Raw genomic sequence first — 22,138 nt, forward strand, 5'->3', positions numbered from 1 at the left:
GTTCAGAGCCTAACTACCATGTGCCTACCATGAAGGATCCTTGGTATCTATAGAGAACTGTGATAAGAGGAAAATTTCCACGCTTCTATCTCACCAAATCAGTGAAATAAGAATTGGGAGCCTTAACTCCCAGGAACTCCCAGGGCCAAAGCCCATAACTTAAAAGCCGTCCGTCGCCGACTATCCGGACGCGTCCTTACTATCTTTAACAAAGCATATAAAATAAAGGAAAGACAGACGTTACTCTTCCCAAGGACGTTTTCCACGCGAATTAGCAAATACGCGAGCTGAGTTATGATGGTAATTGCGAAGGATCGTTCCACACGTTTCGAGATGAGATCATGCATCCCTACCGCTGATGCCACATCTAGGTCACATTCGATTAACGTAAAGGAAGTCGAATTATCGTGTTCGAACCACCAACCGTGTACAGCATCAAAACAAACCTTGAGATGTATACATTGCTAATAAAAGCAGGGCATACTGGCATACCAATTTATTCTCTTCATTTATTCTCCTAGTTACTTTGGTCCAAAAGGTGAATTATCTTTAAAAACCGAAGTAACTAGCATCGTCAACTGTCTCTGCAAACGATTTCTACGCTAACGTGATAACCTCAGAGAAAGGTTGCGATTCCGTTGCGTCTGAGTTCCAATAAATTAACGTAAAATTATTCATCACAGATACTGTTAGTACCAGGCAGAATACTTGAATAACAAGGCAGAAGGTTTTCCTGGTAATTTGCTAAATAGCCTTTAATTTTTGGTAAACAATTCTGTTATCCATTTGTATAAGCATCACGTATTTCTTTATAAATAATTTAAAAAATGTATAAGCATCGTTCCACCATTTGCTTATGGTGGCCATCTTGGACGTTAGAAGTATGGTGGACACCATAGGATCACCTGAGATAATTAAAAAACTAAAACTTTATTCAAAACCTAAATAAGTGATATTTTTTTATAAAATTATCATTGCTGGGTCTGATAAATCTTATTTTATTAATTAGATTAATTAAACTTGCTTGGAAGATGCTGCTTTTAACCTTCGAACGACGGACCATGGAGAGAGCCTCAATTTTTATTTAATTTTCTATTTCTTTTAAAAATTATTCTTCTAATATATGAAATTCTTTGATTTAAAAATTATCCTTGATATCCTTGATACATTTTGTAAGTTTGGGTCACGGTTGATACAAGCTCTGCTGTTTAAGTGTTAAAACAAGAAACAAAATGATTACAGTGGTCCAGAGTGTTCTGTAACATCATGGTATCGTGTGATGTCTCCAATACGAGAGACAAATTATTCAATGTTCCAAGAAATGCCTCGATTATCGTTCGCTCGTCGACCTTTCCCGCGTGTAATTCTTCAATCGACAACAATCGAGGTTCCAAGAAACTTTTCGGTCACAGCCTTGAGTTCTCGACTGGTTGAACGTGTCAACAAATAGTCTCATATACCGGGTCTTCTGAAATAAATTTGCAAATAATTTTCTTTAAAAATCTGCTATCATACACTCCATAAATTTCATTTTCTAGAATGTAAGGTTAGGTAATTTCCCATAATTCTAATTCCAGTTAGTTTTAAATTTAGAGCATAATTTTTGTATAAAATTTAACAAGTTGTGATCGAAAGTCATCAATCTAAGCTCTATACACCGTAGATTTACTTCTTCCAAGTGCCATATTGGACTGAATATTTTCAATAAGTTCCCATCATTCAATTTAAATTAATATTTACTGCACTAATATTAGTGTTACTTTATAAAGTTCCATTTTGTTGATTTACAAACCGTCCAACTGGTATATGCTTTCAACATAAAAGTTTGTTACTTTTTGCTTGTTTTGAGATGTACATTCAATCACGTGATGCATTTATGAATCACTCTGTATGTATGTGGCGTATAGCGAATCGGAGAAACTGTTCTGAAAGATCACGTATCTGACGTACGATCCAGCAGCCCCACTCCTTAGCTGTGGGTCAGGCCAAGGTATCAAAGTCCCTGACGAAGAAATCGCTTCAGACAGTCTGCTTCTTCCTCGCAGAAAGGTAAGGCGTGCTCTTTCTCCGCGTTTCAAATTTGACGGTTTTGTGTTGGAAACATAAGGCTGACCTTGGATCTTTATTGAAACTATAAGTCCATATAGCTTGTTTCTTCATGGTTCACCTTTGAAAGTGAAACATTCTGTTGATATCTTATTCCTGCCGTTAGAATTTGAAAATTGTGATGATTTATTAATAATATAATAATTTATTTTGTATACTTTGATGGATCTTGATATTAATAGCAAAATGGCAATTTGAATGTGATTCTTCAGGGTTGAACTATGGGTGGATTTTCCATAAACTGAAGATATTTCTTTGTTCATTATTATTATAAAAATAGTAGTGTATTTTTGCAATAATTTTAAATCTCTAAGTAACCATGAATTTTATAACAGGAGTGCAAATTTAATTTATTGATATAGTGTGTGTATTTTTAGAGCCAGTCTGTGAAAATGAAGGTGTTAATATTCACCGCGATCGCGGTATTTTGCGTCCAGTCGGTTCTAACCGTCGACGTCCACGAGCACAATAAGGTGGTGTGTTACTGGAACAGCACAGCCTTCGAACGGCAAGGTAAAATTCTTTATTAATCAATATTCAGTGTTTATGTAATAATTCTGGGTCAAGTAGACCCAGTACATGTCTACAAATGTTAACACCTTTCACCAATATTTCCCCCCTCACTTCAGGACCAGGAAAGTTCCAGCTCGAGGACGTCCGTTCAGCGTTGTCCCTCTGCACCCACCTGATCTATGGATTCGCTGGAATCAAAAGCGACACATTCGAAGTTGTCCCACTGAATCCGAATCTCGACACTGGAGCAGGGTACTCTTATTACAAGCTCGCCACCCAGCTGAAGAAATCCTTCCCAGAGCTGAAGGTGTACCTCAGCATCGGTGGGAACGCTGACCCTGAGGATGAGACCCACAAATACCTCGTCGTCGTGAGTATTGCTTCTCTATTTCTAAGGCACTCTGACATTTACGCTCCGCTAGAGGAGCCGTAGGCCCTGGCCCAGTGGACCTACGGTCTTAGAAAAATGGTACATTGTTCGATGCATGAAATCACTTTCAGACAGAGACATCGGAAGCCAGGTCTAAGTTCATCAACTCGGTGAACCGATTGTTCAACGACTACGACTTTGACGGAATCGACTTAGCCTGGCAGTTCCCCCCGGTCAAGGTAAAGAAGCAGCGCGGCACCTTCGGCTCCCTGTGGCACGGCATCAAAAAGACCTTCGGCTATGGCAAGTTCAAGGACGACAAGGAAGACGAGCATCGCGATGGTTTTACGATCTTGGTCCGCGACCTGAAGGCTCAGCTCAGGCCCAGGATGAAGGCCCTGACCATAGCTGTCCTTCCCCACATCAACAATAGTGGTCAGTAGTGACACACCTCTCCTGAAATATTTGTACTTGCATTTATCTCGTTGCCCTACCGATATCGGTGTTTGCCTCGAAATTAAGAACGTGCCTCTAGAGACAGCCGGCTCGAAAATCACCGTCACGTTCTGTAAATATTGAACATCGCGGATCTACAACGCGTCTTCTTGCCAGCCACATGAACTGCAAACAATGTGGCAGGATATACAAGTCTATAAAAATTTCTGTGTCAAGATATATATAACAGTATTACGGAGATAGGATCTTGGGGTTGATGGGTCCTTCTAGGGGAACACAGTAGGATTGTATTTTATTATTTGATAATTGGAATAAGGTTCTTATTCATTTTTTACAGTGTACTTCGATGCTAGACTGCTGGCACCCAACATCGACGCTGTTCATTTGTTCACCTTCGACCAGAAGACACCTGAACGTAATCCTCAGGAGGCTGACTACCCAGCACCCATTTACGAGAGCTATGGCCGTGGGATTGAAGACAACGTCGATGTACCAACCAGGTGAGAAGAAAAAATTACGTTATTTACCACTAGGGAGAATTACTAACCTCCAAACATCGCAATCCTTAAGAAAATGTATTAAAAATTAATTGGAAATTAATATAAAAAAGAATCCTCATCTTCCAGGCTTACTACCCCTAGAAATTCCCTAGATCCTCTAATTTAGGAGGGCGAAATCAAAAATATCCGTAAAGTATAAATTCTTCTTCAAGGTATTGGCTGGAGCATGGCACCCCAGGCTCTAAAATAGTGGTGGGAATCCCAACTTACGCTCGGACATGGAAACTCACTGCTGATAGTCAGATATCAGGGGTACCACCCCTGGTGGCCGAGGGTCCAGGAGCCGAAGGACCCCACACCAACATGCCAGGCGTTCTCTCATACGCTGAGGTGTGTTCCAGACTTACTGAAAGTGCTGTGGGTCGCCTGAGACGCGTAGGAGATCCTTCGAAAAAATATGGCAGCTATGCGTACCAACCTTACGACGAGGCCACCGGTAACGACGGAATTTGGGTCGGTTACGAGGATCCTGACACAGCTGGCAACAAGGCTGCTTACGTTAAAGCGAAGGGTCTTGGTGGTGTGGCCATTTATGACCTCTCTTTGGACGATTTTCGTGGTGTCTGCATTGGGGACAAATTCCCCATTGTCAGGGGTGCCAAATACAAGTTGTAAAAAGTCACTAGACACTGGAGTGACCTATTTTGGTTAGAATTTGAATCTAACGTTATGTCAAGTTGATTGAGAAGCTTCTAAGTTCCTTTTGGTAGATTTTTGTATTATGAAAAATGAAGCATTCAATAACTCAAAGTTACCATTTACCTTGTTTGTTAATTTTAAAGTTATCTTAGCAGTGCAAATTGGCACGGATCATCATCTTCTGTGTACTTGTACCGATTTTTTTATATTTTTAAGATAGATCATGCGTTACGTTTTAACGATCGACGAAGATGTATTAGAAGTGTTGTATCAAGAATAAATGTATGTACTTTTTGAAATTCTTCTTTTTCTCTAACATTCCCTAAACAAAAGTTGGATGCACTGCCTCGAACGTTTTCATTGGTTGATTATGGGACACCATAGGGGGTTAGTCATTGGAATTCCCCGTATATGTATAGATATATATATATATATATATTTCGTGCAGTCTATGAATTCAGATAAACACATTTGCTCGGGTGTGTACGAAAGGTTACCTTGTAAACGGACTAAATTCGTTAGACATATCAAACATTAGGTGTTATGGCACACGAGACACAGCTAAAACCATAGCCACTGGTATACCATCGAGCGTAACGAAACGGTTCCTGAAATCTCTTGTACATTCTGTTCTCGATTCTTATTGTTTCGTTCGAACTCACGATGTTTCGATTTTACGTTGATTTATGTTAATTTAACTTCCTCTTTCCGGATTGTCATTTGACCGAATCGAACTGGTCCATGTCCCAATTAAAAACATGTAACTTAGTAATTTTATACTTAATTAACCAGTTCAATACCGGGCCTTCATTTTTTGAATAGTATAAATTGAAGATTAGAAAATTTGAGATTTGATGATCATAGATATAGGAAACGTTCATTGGTCAATTTTAAATTTAAATTTGATTTTAAATATTTGTATCCTTTGTACCTTCGTAATATCGACCTTTCATTCTGGCAGTAGACGAGCGATTTTATTAATTGAAAATTTTTGAGGCATGTGATTCGGTGAAACAGCAGACCGGAAGTGGTTACAACGCAACACGAACACATCCTTGCCGCATTAATCGTAATACTTAGAAAATACTGGGCATGGTAGTTGGAAATAGCTTACACACTAGTGGTACAATTAATAATTCGATATACAGTTTTTGTTTTTTTAACAGGATTAGGGCACTCGTTACATCATGGCATATAATATTAATGAAATATAATATATGCAGCGTTACAACGTACAATAACACAATAGTTATTCCTGATACTTAATCCTAATCTACCATGATTCTCGTGAATTGTTGACAGGAACTCGTTCGTAAAACTTGGAAACTTATTTTCCATTCTATTTTTTATTAAATAATTAATCGAACTATCTTTTCTATTTACACCAGATATATCTTTAAAAAAACATTTTCGTTGTTAGGTTCTTTCGGCGAAGGGTGTTAGGTGCTTGTCTAGCCACGGTGCGCAGTCACCACAAGGGTTCAAATCCCGCGAAGGGTAAAAATATTTTCCCCCCTTTTTTTAAGGAAAAATTGTTGTTTCGGGAAATTTGGAAATAAAAAATGTAAAAAGGAAAATAAAAAATGCAAGAAAATCAAAAAATTTCAAATTTTCATCGATTGTGATAAAGAAAAACCAAAATCTTAAGGAAAATCAGTAGGAGATTTCCAGAAGACAGCAGAGAAAAACTAGAAAATAGGAAAGTAGTGTTGTTAAAGTAAAATGAATAACAAAAAACAGAAATTTTCCGACCTTTCCCCGGCTTGAATGGGTTGTACAATAACAAATCGGCTTTGTGATGAAGATGAAAATGGTTTTCCCGAGTTTCTCGAACGAGTTCGACGCGATTGAGGACGATCCAAGGATTTTCAACAGGAACAGGACACACTCGATGAGATTAATGTTGACAAAAGCATATCAGTGAGCAATAATATATTAGCCTAGACTGCTTCTTGCCGGACAGTGAAAAAATAAGTAGGTGGAGTTCTCTGATGTGACTTCCCTCTCTATTCGTGAATACTGTGTGGAACGTTTTCCCTCAAATGCTTTTTTCTTTGGTGCTTGAAAAATTAGACTGTGGAAATGCAACACTTGTGTGTCATAGTATAAATGATAAAAGAAGCAGCAGCGAGAAAATCTGTCGCTTTCTCTATCTTTAAGGAAGAAATATGTTTGCGAATTATCATTTTCAATTAATTTAACGAAGAAACAAATAAATTTGCGAATCTTTTTTCCTTCCATTCTTTTTGTACATCACTTGTTATTTCTCTTTTTAAGACACTGGAATGAAGATCTCCAACATTTATATACTTCTCAGGATGCAGGTGTACAGCATTTTTGAAGGCATGCAATAAGTTTGAACGACAAAATTTGGAACTTGTGTATTTTTATGAAATTTGTAATTAATTCATGCTGAGAACAAATCAACTGATTTTTACAGAAATGTGATTCAATTGATTTTTTAATCGTACTTTCATTGTCTTGGGTGGTTTTATTTAAAAGAAATCATATTACATACCTTCAAAGATGTCCAGTACTCGTAAATGCATACCAGGTAAATGCAAATCTCACGATTGGTCAACATTCAGATAAAATATCGCGTTATTTAATAGAATCATTCTGGAAAAGTTGAATTGTTGTAAGAAACAACAAACGAGATTGTAGGAAAAGTATGTTTCGTTCGACTTAATTTTATCAATAGTCTATTGAACCCTTCGGTATTCAATAAATATATTTGTTACCACTTACAACAATTTCATTTCCAACAGTCGATAACATTTATTCGTACAATTTCCTCTAATTCTTTAACATATTTTTATCATTTTCATTCCTATTTCATTTTCCAACGAAACAGTAATCAACAATTTTCAGCAACGCTGTGAACAAACCTTCTTGGCTTAAACAAAAGAAAGATAAAATTTGATGGTGTTTATGCGATAGGAGAATAAATGAAGTACACACGAGTTTCATAAGTTGAACTTCCGGGGACGGAATGCAATATGCAATTGTAGCCTTTATATCCTCCAGTTACGATTTTTAATTCGACCTTTCATACTTCAAAGAATACTGAATGAAAATAAATTTTTCAAGAACGCTGTTTTTCATTTTGATAATTATGAAAAAGGAGTTTTAATGTACCCTGCAAAATGGGGGGATGACAATTCGTAATATTTCACGATCAGCTAACGAAAGAGTACCTCTATCGGTTCTATGTTTTTTTTTCTCATCGATTCTGAATGATATCCGAATAAATAATTAATAGTAAAATCTGTAAATATTTAACAAATAAGTTAGCAAAGAAACAACGACAACAAATAAATGCACAAATAAATGACTGTATTAATTTATCCAAGCAATTATTTTCTAAACTATTCATTTTTCAAAAAATTAATACGGTTCAGGAGATATTTGCTGGATAGATTAAAATATCATCTTTCAATATTTTCGGATATCATTGGACGACGATGCTGATTCTTGATCTCGATTATTCCCTTAAACTGCTTCTATTTTAAAAACCATATAAACACCGATCTCTCGACACCGAGAGGACGATTTTATCAAACCCAACAAGCGATTGAAAAGTACTAACACTCGAGTCACACTGAACGAAGAACTTTCTTATGGGAAACGCGCGTTTGTGCGGCTTCCAAATGGAAATCCTTCGAAATCGAGGATCGAACTCGACTTCAAAGCGGTGCTCGAAGGGTGGGTTTCAGGATTTATAGGTAGAAATAGCGCGCATTATCGTTTTCATCGTTTTGGTCGATAAAAATAAAAGATTTCGAATGATTTTGATGTTTCTTTTGTTGTTCGTTTAAGAATTTCCAATTTTGGAAATTGCGATCATTCAATCCTCTCGTATTTATAGAAAAATCATTCAGATCTTAATCATTTGTTAAGGGAACCTTAATGCAACTTCATGTTGAAACCATTACTGTCCAAATGACTACCTCCATAGACTCCATTGATCCTCCATATCCCGCCATATTTGATACCATTAGGTTAGGTTAAGTTAACCTATAAATCCATACCCAAATCGATGCTGCCCAATTAATACTCTGCCCAGACACTATTGTACCATCGTTCCTGATAAAATTCGACTAACGGGGATTCATTTCCTCGTTTGACCTTCGGAGACCCAACTTCCAAGTAGGGCCCACTCGAAAGGCTGTTGGTTCCTTCGTTAAGGCTCTCCAGAATCTAGCTGGTCAACAGCAAAAGCTATCCAAATGCTTAGAATAATGTTTAAAGCGATTCGAAGCTTCCATTCGCTCACTTCAGCATCTCAGGCCAGCTGCTTAACCCACCTCCAACGAGCACCAGTCTCTCCAGCTGGTCTATACGAGTCTCTACATAACGGAACACCGTGTGACGTTGTACCTATTATCTTGGTCCACATTGTTCACGCTAAGGACGCGCAACAGCCTCTCCGTGTCTTTGCACGCGTGTTTGTTGGACTGTTGCTGCTTCATCAGCATCATCGACGTCTTCTTCTTCCTCTTCCTTTTGGTCTGCGGCAGAGTAAGCTCGAGCATCTGCTCCAGCCTCAGCCGGATAGGCCAGCCAGTCTCCTCGTGCTCGTCCTCCTCGTACGTGGACTCGCTGGTGGTTTTCTGCAGGTTCTGGAAGGCGTAGTTGGTGGACATCAATTTCCTAGGCTGCGAGAACGAGTCGTAAACGCGTACCGGACGAGCCAGCGAGGACCTCTTCTTCGCCGGGGTCAAAGGCAGCGGTTGGTTCTTCAAGGACCTGGCTAAGTTGGTGCTTTGAAGGTTCTTCAGGGGTCTGTTTTCGTCCAGACGTGCCAAGGCCTTGGTGTTCTCCTTCGTCAACGTTGAACTGATGGATTTGGTCATTTGGTAATTGTTCATGCCGCTCTTTGGTATCAAATTGTTGTTCTTAGAGCTTTTCACCAGTTTCATGTTGTTGTTGGTACTGGTAGCGTTGTTGTTGTTGTTGTTGTTAGCGATGGGGACCACATTGGTCACATGGCGACACTGTTCCGCGCATTGCAAACAGTCGTAGTACTTCTCGACCGCGCTCCGACGCGTTGAAGCGGCGAATCGTTCGCGGAAATTCGCACGATTCTGACGCTCGCCTAACTGGCGAGGCTGCTGTCACACCTCCTGTAAATACTTCAGCGGGCACAGGGTCTCCTTGTACAGAACCTCGCCCTCTTTGCCGGTGTGGTCCGCGGATCGGACGTCTGCGGCGCAACGGACCATCGCGACCCCATCTACCTCTTCGCCCACCTGGATCACAATCTGATAGAAACAAGTCACTTGCATGAAAATCTTTAGTGGAAGAAGTGAAATCTAAGAATAGGGATGTCAGCAGGCTGATGGTGACATAATGGATAAGGTAGACTGTGGAGATAATGATCCTGGACTTGATTCTGGTATGGCAATCCTTATTCTTTAGGCATCAATAGGGCTCACCTGGTCACGCAACAGGGTGATCTGATCAGTTAGCTGCAGATTGCGGGTAACCTGAAGGGTCTTCTGTCCAGATTCCACTCGCATGACGTATGCGCTCGGGAAGTAACCCACTCGGCCACCCAAACATTTCCCTTTCCACCAGTCCTTCTCGGATTTATCGAGCACCGTCACCTTGTAACCGGCCCTGTAAGGCAATCAGGGCATCAGTAGCAGCCAAAGGATGCTATTAACTTCGAAAGGTTATTCGATGATTACTTCAAGTCCAGCTCGTCCCGATGACGCGCCTCGAAGTTGTACAGTACCACGTAGAGATTGTTAGGTGGTAGAACCCGTTTCCCAGGGGGGTTCATGTGGTTCTGATTGTTGGTGTGAGGGGAGGGACAGGGAGAGGTGCTTGTCGACGAATAAGACTTCTCGTTCTCGTCTGGCAACTCCATGCTCGACATCCTGATGGCTCCTCTTACGTGCTTGTGGACAGCATGTCCCTGCCCTGGGCTGCATGGTGCTGCAATAAAATAGCTCGAGTCAGAAACAGACCGCTCTGCCTAGAATCTCCCTAGGCCCTCACTAGGCATCTCCGACTTCTTTCCACATCAAAGACAATTGGTGGGAGGTTCCTCCCCTTACACTGACTGTTAAATTACCAATAGCCTACGTTACTTACACAATCTGTTGATGCTTCCACTATCAGAGTGTCTGGGTGGCGTAGATTCCTTTTGGCCGGTGGTATAGTAATCCCTAGGACGATGTCGGACATGCGCAGTGCCTTCTGGTGAATCCAGGCTGAGACTCTTCATCCTTAGGTTCAGTCTCTCTCGTCTACGTTGCGGACTATGCGGCGCTTCATGTTCCATAATTTGTGATCAGAATAAGTTAGCCTTTGCAATTAGCTACCTCGACGTTCACGCCATTTTTTCAAGCATTTCGTCAGTTTTCACGCTGGCAAACGTGGATATAGAGGTTAGGTTGCGTGGGGTAACAGAACGACAGTCACAAATCTTGTTAGGAGGGTGTTGTTTTCTTGTCTATTCTGACCATCCTACCTGATATATATATATTTTTCTTCGATTATACAATGTGTGTGCGTTTGTAAAAGCCTTTTTTTTTTATTCGAGTTACAAAGTTAGAGTAGAGAAGATAGAGTACAAGAGAGATTTCTACCAAGCATTTTTATGAGAGATGTTTGTTCCTTTGTTGTCTAATTGAACATTGCAAAAGTCGGATGCAAACAACAATTTCAAATTAATCTTTCGTCAAACGTTGCTAAATAAATAAAAATATACGAACATCCAAAAGAAGCAACACCGTAGGAAATACTTTGAGTTTGAAAATTTTAATTGCCATAAAAATTGATGGAAATTTTGTTTGTTTAAAATGAAAACGTCATGGTTTTTAATTAAGTTTTCCAAGGGAAGCGAACAAAAACAACATTCATATGGAAAATATTTCGCAATAAAATTGATTTGCGTGCCATACATATTGCAATATACACACACGTACACAATTTTATTAACTTTTTTTTTTTCGTTTTACAATCTTTTGACGGAAACGACAGCATCCTGGTTTTATTCGTTTCCGTTTGCGACATATCGTTTGGCGTAAACGTCGAGGCTGGAAGGAACACGTACAACGAGACAGGGACACCATAGATATAACACCATGAATGCACACAGAGAGTGGTACTTCTACCATCGACAAATTCGACTGGTGTGTATACAAAATGTTGTTCAAAGAGAAAAAGAGAATTCACAGGAGTACTTGAACACAAAAAAAAGGAAAAAAAAAACATGGGACACGACTCGCGTACAAAGAAGTGAAAGTAAAGGAGCTTCCAGGACAGAACACTTTTATTTACAGTATTTACATAAATATCGCACTTTCTTTTCTTCCTTTCTCGTTTCTTCACGTTTTGTGAATTCTTTTTTTAATTTTTCAACTTTTCATAAGTAATTAAAAAGATAGAAGGAAATCAAAATCGAAAAAGTGAGGTTATGGAAATCAAAATGACGGTAAAGAGACTAACCATAAAAATTCAGAACTTGTATTGTTGTTTATTTTTATTTTACACAGGAAAAATGGAAAACGAAGATATTCATTTGTGAAAGTTTTTTTTTTTTTTTGAATTCTTTTATGAAATTATACAAGTGAGCAACTAAGAGGTAGAAATTAATTCTTTGAGCAAATTTTGAGCATACTTCTCTTTTTTTTAATTTTTAATTTCATTTAATGCTTCAATTGTTCGATAAACAATCCCAAATTTGATAAACTCTTAACTATTTCGGTTTCAAAAGAAACTATGCTAGTGAAAAATGCTGATTTTCAATTTTTTAAATATTATAGTTGATTCTTACCTTCCAGGCATAGTCTTTTTTGAAACAACCTGTATGTAAATAACAAAAATCCTGCAAATAATTTGATCGCTTTAAGAATTTTTGGTATTTTTCGTTAATTTGGTCATGCTGAATTCAAGAATTGCAACTGCAATTGTTTCAAAATTCAAAATTCTTATAAAAATGTTATTTCCTCAAATTTTTCTATTGTTCGAATTGAATAGAATTCGTATTTAAATTTGATTTTCTATAATTCAGCAATTCCAAATTTATTTTCATCAGTTGGCAATTAATAAAGTGTCTGGAATCATAATTCAATAAACAATTCCAATTCGTATATGGCAATTCCAAGTTTCGTCTTTGATATTCAAATAAACATACCTATTAAAACAAAAAAGATAAAAATCACCGTTTTCGTTCTGTAGCAACAGCATCACAAAACGACATCATAAACAATTCCACATTTTATTCTCCAGCAATTCCATAGTTTCTCTACGACACCGTCCCAATAAAATAAGGGGATTATTTAAACAACTGGCAATAGTCAATCTTTTGAAATTCAATCACAATGATGAGCATAACTTGCACAATTCCACGAGCAATTCCAACACAAATATCCGTACCCTTTCACAAACACTCGATCACGGTTTAAAAACAATAGCCCAGAAAACTGTATTCATCAAGTACCACCATGAAAATTAACTACATTCGCAATTCCATTCCTGTACCATAGCAATTCCACGTTTTCCATCAATTTTGAACAATTTTCCATCAGAAAAAATTTGTTCCACAATTTAATGGAGGCTACACAATTAATTACAATAGCAATTCCATTCCCTTACCCTAGCAATTCCACGTTTTTCATCAATTTCGAATGATTTTTCGTTCAGAACATCCTTTCATAGTTGAAATCACAGTGTTTAGCGTTCAAAATCTTTCGATTTTCGTTCAGTAAAGTTCGTAATCACGAAGAAACTGGTTCGTCTCGATCGATAAGTGTCGTCGAACGCGTCCCGACGCGTCTTCAGTTCCCGGGTCATCGTCTCCTGTTGGCGCCGCGATAAGAAGGTTCCGCTGCTCTGGGGGACGAGGTCGAGGCTGCCACCTGGGCCATCAACACCAACGGTTGTCCAAACGGCCTGGTTGCGGACATCGATCCACCGCTGCCTCGTCCTGATCAATGGAACGATTCCATATTCTATTTCTTTCGTATAATTGTTCTTTCGTTCCTCTTTCTCTCTTTCTCAATGCAAAAGCTTAAAATCTCACTTGGTTAGAGGGCTTTGCTGTGTTACTTTGTTAGTCGGCGCAACTCCGTATGGGAATTTCATCATCAAACGTTAGTGGCGCCCTCTGTTCGCGCTTTTCCCGCCATTTCTGCCACAACCTCCAATGGATGTCCTTTCTTTTTGGAATTGCAAGACCTTACACAGGTCTACGTGTTAGTTTTTTGTGCTGATGGTTCTGTTAATTTTTTCCTTATTATATTTATAAAAATTTAATAAAAAAAATCTTGTTTTATTTAGGGGGAATTCATAAAGCAACTTGAACACTATATTAGTCTCACTGTTTTTATCACTCAATTTAATCAATCAGGGTGCCTAGTCACAAGATGGCTGTTGCTCCAAGCATGAATGAAAAATCTTTTATAATGACTGTTTCTTTTTTCATTTCTGATTGATAAGCAACTATAATTAAGCAGCTGTAGTGTCTACAGTTATGTTCACACAAAGGAATCACTTTAAACCATTGTTTCTTTGATTGTGTCTTCGAGAACCATTTTTTTCTTTCAACTGGATTTCACACTGATAAACAGAGAGGGGGTGAAAAGCTTCCAGAAAATAAAACTTTCGCGTAAAAGCAGAGGGAAACTTTCCTCGAGGAAAGACCACGGTGACTGTAACTATAAATCGCGTACCTTTGAGGGCTTCGTGGTCTTTCGAAAGCCCTTCAACTCGAAATAGAGTGACACAGTTTTTCAAAGTTTCTTTCCACTTTGTTTTATTTTTTGCAATAAGAGATCATATTCTAGATAAAATAAAATTCCTCCTATATTTTTAAAAATTTTTAATTATTGAAAATGTAGAACGAAGGATTTCAAAATGACTTTTTTATTTTCAATTAGGTTCTAAAGTGGTCGATTGAAAAATCCAGTCTCGTATACTCGATTCGGATGATGATGGAATATGATGATCGCAAAAAAGGGTACAAAATGGCCGGACGATCGTTAGATTCCGTTCAACTGATCCCGCGAGCTTCGTGGTTGAATAAAACGCGAAAATGGCACGTGTTTAGAGGGAGAATGAAGATGAAATAGGAGATTGGAAAGACGATATAAAGAAAGAAAGAAAAGAAGGTAGAATTACGAGTCATGTCCCTGGAGAAGAGCATTCTTCTCTTGATTAAAAGAATAAAACAGAAAATAGGGTTACGTGCCACCTTGAAGCAGATTAAAGTGTTAAAAACTATAAATTGCAAACGACTGGAGTCTCTTTATAATGGCATCGTTCGAAATATACATTTGAGTCGTAAAGAGCCACAGCAAACTTAGGTCCAAGTGGAAGCCATTTTGTAGAGGGCGCTGATCACTGATGTTTAAAATACCTAACCTATACTTTCACTAATATTTTTATAAATGGTCCCTGTAATTGTTTAGAGAGCCCATTTTTATCAATTGATCTGAAATTTCCAGTGAAGGACCTAACCTGTACTTGTAGTGTTACCTAACCTATATCTACAATATCAGTAATTTCTTTTAAGGGTACCTAACCTATATCTGAAATATTACCTAACCTATACCTGCAATGTCAGCCATTTCTTTCATACCCAATAGGATAACCTGAAGGAAACCTAACCTATATACCAGTACTATGGCTATAAGTGGTCCCTACACTGTTACCATTTTAGGAAAGCCATTTTCACCCATTCATAACTAAGTTCCTTAGTATCCAGCAGAGTAGTTAACATATACCCTCAGCCCCAGTGGGAAAAAGTCTTTAAGAACCCATTTTACTCATTATTGGTCAGCAATTTCTATTGCAGCCTTAAAGAGTACTCCAGTCGCTCTTACTGAAATATATACTGTAGAACTGCATTGTTTCCAAGCACATAGGAATGGGTATTCTGCTTCAAGGTTAAGAGGAATCGGTGCTGTGCCTTACCAGAGGTGGACGAGGAACAGGGGTGGGAGGAGGCCCTCGTTGACGAAGGTGCTGGAGGATGATCTGCTGTGGGAGGCGTAGGTGGTGAGTTTGTCGAGTTTCCACGGATCTCGCCTGCCTGCTTCAGCACCTGGTATATGGCGTCCACGTCTGTCCACACGGGTTAGAGAGACAGCAATGCAAAAGTGTGTCTTCCCTGTCATTTCTTTCTTTTTTTATGTATATTTTTTTCCAGAGGATTTCATTGAACCTCGAGATAAGACTCGAAGCACTGATTCATTGAAGAACCAAGGGTCAATGATGGATGATCATTTTCAGGAATTCTTAGGGAATTGTTAGGGTTAGAATTATTTTAAGAGAAAGAAACGAAGAAATTATATCTAAGCCACTTTTGTTAATTAATTAAATTATAATTAAAATATTATAGTACAATAATTAATATTTTCTAGGGACTTATAAAAAAATTGAAAGGATATTTTTATGATATTTTATTTAAATCAATATTTAATGAAAATTAAGCTAATGTTATGATAATAATAATGAATTTAAAGACCCTTGTTGTTCACAGAACCAGTGCTTCCAGTCAAGAATCAATCTTCATCGTTTAATACCGACGATTTTATCAATGTTATTTGTTCAAAGTCACTGAATCACAGATAATAAAAAGAATCTCTTCAAGTTTGATTTAAGGGTGCCCAATAATTTCGAACAACGAAATTGCCATTGATCGTTCAATGGCCGAGTTCAATGTGACGTCAATCGAAGTAAATCAGGTTGAAAGGATTAAAAGCATGTGACGAGCCACCGTTAACAATAATTTAATTGCACCTGATTGAAACCGCGAATAATTTTCCCTTTGAACAGGACAGAAATAGATCAATGATTCTCTAAACCCATTGCAGTCTCATCAGAAGGCACCCAACAATGTCGAATTAGAAAAAAAATGAAATTTCTTTTAAATTATATAACAAAATTTTTAATTTCAAGATAATAAAATTGAAAAAAAAAAGCTGCGCTTCTGTGACTGTGAACAGAAACCATAACGACATAGAATCACACAGAACACTGAGTACACCATAGATAATAGATAAGAATTAAAAAAAAAAAATTTTTTTTTTTATTCAGGCGATCGAGAGACGCGAGAAGAGAAAGTTGAAGCGAATGATCCGATTAATCCCCGATCTGTGCATAGATGATCGTGATTGGGAGAGCCGATCGATATCATGAAAAGATGAGGAGCAGAAAGAAGTTTCGTGCAAAAGCTGATCCTCCGGGTGATACTTCGTTCCTTTGGCTAGAAAGATCATCGATCGATGTTCGTTTCGACAAAACTGATTTTCCTTTTAATATCGGTAGAAAGATCTAATTTCTCAACTTATTCTCCCTATAAGAAATAAAAAATGAAAAAAAAAAAAAATCGTAACGACCCATCACTCTTACGCAATCGGTTCCACTCTATTTACCCTAACCTCAAATCGATCATCTCCCATCAACCCCACCGATCCTTAACTTTCTTTTTTATCCAGCCGAAGAAAAATAATTCTTTATCATCGATCAATCACAATCAACCTAGTGCTTTTTATAACAGCATCCACCGTCAAAATTAACAACGAACGGATCAGTTTCATTGGCGGGAACATCGATCGTTCTTCGCATCGACAAAGAGTGGGGGAGGGGGGGGGGGGGGGAAGAGAATAAAGAAGGGTGTTTCACGTAAGATAGAAGCAAGAAAAAACCAGAGAAACTATCGTCGAGACTGTTCCCAAATTGGTTCGTACTTACTGTGCTCGGCGGCTGGTGTCTCGTCCACTTGGGCCTGGGTCTTTTGTCGCCGGAGAAGTGGTATTCCGCCACTTTTCTTGGGCGCCAGACTCGGGCACATAGCCGGCTGAACGAGATTGATGCAGTCGGTGTGAGCATTCGCTTTGCACCGGCGACATCTGACACCCTGGCGGCTGTGACCCCTCAGTACTTGACCACAAGCGTCGCAGGGTGTGATCTTCCGGTAGGTGTTCTCATACCACTGATGTCCACCCTCGGATTCCAGACTTTTTCTGAACAATAGAACGTGAATCTTTGCTTTCAAGAATTTATAGGACGCGTGGTTCTTTTGCCAAGTTCCCTAACTTCCATTTAAACTCCAGACATCCATAATTAAATTACCATTATTGCAGCAATCCTTCAGTTTTCAATTCTCTCCCTCCTTTTTAATAGGAGGTCCTTAATTTAGTTAGTGGGTGGGTCTCTAGTGGGAGTCACCATCTACCTCCAGGTTCTTAATTATATTTTATATATTTTTCAGAAGCCTCTCACTGTGATACCAAGGGTATTGATAAGTAGAAGTTAGGATACTTAATGGTTATGCTAATTCCAGGAAAGCCTTCTTATAACGAGCATCCTTGATTTAGTTTATGGGTACTAAAAGTCTCTATCTCCAAAGTTTGTTGGTATAGTCATCCTGGGGGATGTTCTTTATATAGTCTTTAATTTAGATTATGGATATCAGGAATATCTACCCTCAGACATTTTATCTTTTCTGTTCTCTGAAGAGATGCAGTTTCTTGCTGTAATATCAGAAGTAATTGATATTTAAATGGCTCGTTGTTAAAATGATTTTTGAAGAAACTTTTTCCTAAGGAATTTTACAAGCAAAAGCTTTTTTACTGAGAATAAAAGATAAATGTTAATGGGTGAAATATCTTACCTGGACATGGCGACCACCGTGGAAACAGCATGGTACATCGCCTGTTTCCCTCTGTGTTAGTGAAGCATTCACAAAACAACATTTCTTGTTATTTAAATAAAACAAATACACTCTATACAAGCTGTGAACAACAAAAGAGAATGTTATGATGAACATATGTGTCGATATTTTTTTAAAAGTATACCAAGTTACTAACTTGTCAGTCGATGGTGGAGTAGTAGGAGAACTGGTCTTCAAGCTCTTGAACGCTTTCAACCATTTGTGCTTGGTACTTCCGGTCGAGCCATTCGACATCTTCCGGCTGCTCACCCCATCCGGTTGACCGGCTTCTCCACCCCCGAACAGCTCCTTCTGGAAATCGAAACGTACGTCACGTGAAATGTCTGCTCCAACTGAGTGGAAAATTGCTGTCTTCAAGTGAATTCAGTTTCTTAAGAACCCTAAAATTGGTGTTATTAAATGTAGAATTGCCTGATTGCCTTATTTTATCATGATAATTTAACTCAGCATTAAAATACCAATTATACCAGTTGAAAAAAATTAATTTCTTGAAAAATTCATTGGCAAGTTTTTAATTTAGTAATTTTTTTAATTTTCCACTTGAAAAATATGGGGGAATATAAATTAATAAAAATTCCCCACCCGAATTTCCTGGTTTAAAAATCTTTTATTTAAGTATCTCTTTCCAGGACTAAAAATGGGAATTACGTCTATGGTGTTTTGCAAGGTTCTTTTCAAGGTCCCCTTTTTTGTAAAGAGAATGCGTGACATGTCCAGCTTCAATATAGAATAATGGAAATGGAAATCGTAGAGTTTCCACACGAGTTGTTTGACGACTCGTGCGCGACCGTCTAGTAAATAGATATCGAATGAAAGAGGAAGCCAGATTCGTTTTAATGCGACGAAGCAGCTGCCATTAATTGGATTCGAGTGCGAACAACTAACAGCACGTTTTGACCCCCACGCATGGGTACGTTAAATTATCTTTATTCAAATTTCAGAATTAATAACAAAAATACTGCAATCTCAACATCTCCTAAATTTTCAAAATAATTAAAAATTAAAAATTATTCAAATCAATGTTTCAATATTGTAATGAATTTTATAAAATTTCAATTAATAATTAAATTATTGGATATAATAATTAATAATTGTTTTATTTTTCGTGGATCTGATTTAATGTGAACAGTATCGTAAGCTGAGATTGCTATCGATTTTCAAGGCAGCATTGTGTCTATTACTGTATCGAGGATTTCATTCATAAAGAGGCTCAAGGTGCATCGACCACACGCCTAAACTATTTACAGTATCATTACTGTACAATACTTGAATTTTTATGCCAATGTTTAAAGCATTTGAGACTTTCAAGAATTCGAGGTTTTCAAAACATTTTCTAACTTCTAAGAATTGTAAAATAAGCATTTTAAATACCCTTTACTATTCAAAATCAAAAGACTGAAAAAATAATATTTCATTACAGCAAGAAAAGGGATGTATTGTATGCAGGAAGTCCCTGGTGGAAAGTTTCTTTCCAAGCAGAATAGCTCCCCCATCCCCCACACAGACCCCCAGCCCCGCAAAGCCGGCACAGGAAAGGGCAAAAAATAATCCCCTCGAAGAGTGGATTCTCCCAGGCAGGAAAAAGCCCTTTCTTCCTCTACCTGCTCCGCTAATTTGCACAGCCCTATTTCACATCCGACACGTGCCAGACAACACGCTTGCCACGTGTCAACAGGCCACAAACAACCCATTCAAACCACCATGCTAAAAATCCAGTCACGTGTCTGATACCCCATATACGAGATCCCAGAATAGATTCACCAAAACATCGTTACCTGACCCAACCTCCTCATAAACTTCCATTTTTCATTCAACAAGATTCACCATAAGAGTCCCTATTGCAAAAAGGTAAAATAAGGATTTTCTAAGGATTCCCCACAGTAAATTATCCACAGTCCTATAGATATTCTGGGTCTGACTTAAAGTCAGCACAAAAACCATCACTCGTTGTTCCAATTATCAATCTGAATTCCATCACATCCACTGGACCCATGTAACCACCAACAATAAACCATCCACAGCACTATGAATTCGATGTCCTGGCCAGAAAGCGATCCAAAGACGAAAGCCGCATAGCAACGGGATAGATTGAACGCAGCAGCCAGGTTGGTTTATCCTCAGAGGTGCTGTGGGTCCACGATGACCCGGATTCATGGTGAGAAAGTGAAAGGGTAGCCAGGTGTTCGATGGGTATACTAACGACTCGTGTGCGCAACGTTGTCCAGCCCATTTTCCCGAGGACTTTCGTGGCTCCTCCTGCTACCCTGACCTAGGAGAGCAGACTCGAGACCAGGAATGGATTTTCAGACGGTCGTGTTAAACGTTGACCCAGTTGGGAGGGCGCATGTCGCGCGATTGCGCGCCGTATTTATTCGTCGGCACGGTACACCCTCGTTTTCTGCCTGATGTTTATATTCCACCGCTCTTGTTTTCAATTACTTTCAGATTTTTTTTTTTCCCGCCATGGCAGCATAAAAATTCTGTGCGGTTGTTTATTTTGAAAAAGATAATAAATTATTTATATTTCGTACGGGGTTGCGTAGGAAGTCCTTTATAATTTGAAAATTTTTAATTCATTTTCTTTTTGCAGATACTCCAAGGATGTATAATAATTATATCTAGATTCTGTTTTTCTTAATATTTCTCCGTTTTTAGGAACACTATAGTGAAGAAGATTGCTTGCTCGGATTGCAGAGGGCAATTATCGATAGCTGGACAGCCTATTCCATAGATACTCATATCAGCCGGCTGCTGACAGGTCCATTAGGACGTCTTGTTGAAAATTTTAGCAGCAGTTGCCTCTAATATCGATCCAACCGGTTAAACGTGCTCTCCTCAATCTCCAATCTGCATGGCTGAATACACGTTTCTAAGGATCTATAGGAACACATGTGTTCCTTTAAAGTCGAACAAGTTCCTATTTCCGTGCTATCAAACAGAGTATGTTCGAAAATTTCAATATACAGCGCCTATATTCAGCGTTCGATCACCTGGTATCGCGTGCTAGATCGTCAGTGCTAAGTGTCAACGCTTAGTCAGTGCTTGATTAGCAACAGTATTTGCTATATGGTATGCGTTATCATGGCAGATGGCATAGCGGGCGGCCTATACCCTAACCCCCACACCTTAGGCTATATGTACTGTGCTCTACATTTTAGGTTCAATAGAGGGTTCTATATGTCCTACACTCTATAGGCTACATGCTATACCCTGTGCCCCACACCTTACGCTCTGCACCTTTGGTCCAATACGAGACACCAGGTGTCCTACATCCTATATGCCGCACGGTACACCCTGCATCCTCTACCCTAATCCCCACACCTTAGGCCTAATACAAGATACCCCATGTCCCAGGCCCTCCAGGCTACATAGTATACCCTGTGCCCCACACCTTATGCCCTATATATGACGCTTTATACCTACGTCCAATAGGGGGTACTCTATACCTTGGCCCCCCACACCTTACACTTTGCACCTTTGGTCCAATACGAGACACCAGGTGTCTTACATCCTATATGCCGTACGGTACACCTTGCATCCTATAGCCTAATCCCCACACCTTAGGCCTAATACACGATACCCCATGTCCCAGGCCCTGCAGGCTACATAGTACACCCTGTGCCCCACACCTTATGTCCTATATATGACGCTTTATACCTAGGTTCAATAGGTGGTACTCTATACCTTGGCCCCCCCACACCTTACGCTTTGCACCTTTGGTCCAATACGAGACACCAGGTGTCCTACATCCAATATGCCGTACGGTACACCCTGCATCCTATAGCCTGATCCCCACACCTT

The 22,138-nt window shown here is 38.9% G+C and overlaps 3 protein-coding genes across 8 annotated transcripts in view; 1 reads left to right on the plus strand and 2 right to left on the minus strand.

The window, feature by feature from the left end:
- The first annotated feature begins 1,896 nt into the window (after positions 1-1,896).
- On the plus strand, positions 1,897-4,943 carry Idgf4 (Imaginal disc growth factor 4). Of its 3 annotated transcripts, none has more exons than XM_034329717.2 (6): positions 1,897-2,049; positions 2,484-2,619; positions 2,736-2,989; positions 3,121-3,424; positions 3,783-3,945; positions 4,140-4,943. In XM_034329717.2, exons 2-6 carry the CDS (start codon positions 2,499-2,501, stop codon positions 4,618-4,620), a joined length of 1,323 nt encoding a protein of 440 aa, XP_034185608.2. In that variant the 5' UTR covers positions 1,897-2,049; positions 2,484-2,498; the 3' UTR covers positions 4,621-4,943. The 3 variants fall into 3 exon arrangements, with proteins under 3 accessions (XP_034185608.2, XP_034185610.2, XP_034185609.2); XM_034329719.2 differs by having other exon boundaries at positions 4,158-4,943; XM_034329718.2 differs by lacking the exon at positions 1,897-2,049 and having other exon boundaries at positions 2,469-2,619.
- Positions 4,703-9,736, minus strand: LOC117606802 (uncharacterized). Its single transcript, XM_034329720.2, has one exon. The coding sequence runs from the start codon at positions 9,564-9,566 to the stop codon at positions 8,994-8,996; it is 573 nt and encodes a 190-aa protein (XP_034185611.1). The 5' UTR covers positions 9,567-9,736; the 3' UTR covers positions 4,703-8,993.
- A 25-nt stretch (positions 9,737-9,761) lies between these two features.
- Positions 9,762-22,138, minus strand: part of Stacl (SH3 and cysteine-rich domain-containing protein) — a 47,303-nt gene continuing 34,926 nt past the window's right edge. For 2 of the 4 annotated variants that reach the window (XM_076689816.1, XM_034329714.2), the window contains 8 exons: positions 18,474-18,628; positions 18,278-18,328; positions 17,356-17,627; positions 15,574-15,723; positions 10,747-10,923; positions 10,338-10,587; positions 10,083-10,266; positions 9,762-9,908 (listed from right to left, as the gene is read on the minus strand). In XM_076689816.1, the coding sequence (XP_076545931.1) occupies positions 9,762-9,908; positions 10,083-10,266; positions 10,338-10,587; positions 10,747-10,923; positions 15,574-15,723; positions 17,356-17,627; positions 18,278-18,328; positions 18,474-18,628 (1,386 nt within the window). The remainder of the gene's footprint in view (positions 9,909-10,082; positions 10,267-10,337; positions 10,588-10,746; positions 10,924-15,573; positions 15,724-17,355; positions 17,628-18,277; positions 18,329-18,473; positions 18,629-22,138) is intronic. The other 2 variants (XM_034329715.2, XM_034329716.2) reach the window with 2 other exon arrangements.

The sequence above is a fragment of the Osmia lignaria genome, chromosome 8, assembly GCF_051020975.1.
Source record: "Osmia lignaria lignaria isolate PbOS001 chromosome 8, iyOsmLign1, whole genome shotgun sequence".
NCBI lineage: Eukaryota > Metazoa > Arthropoda > Insecta > Hymenoptera > Megachilidae > Osmia > Osmia lignaria.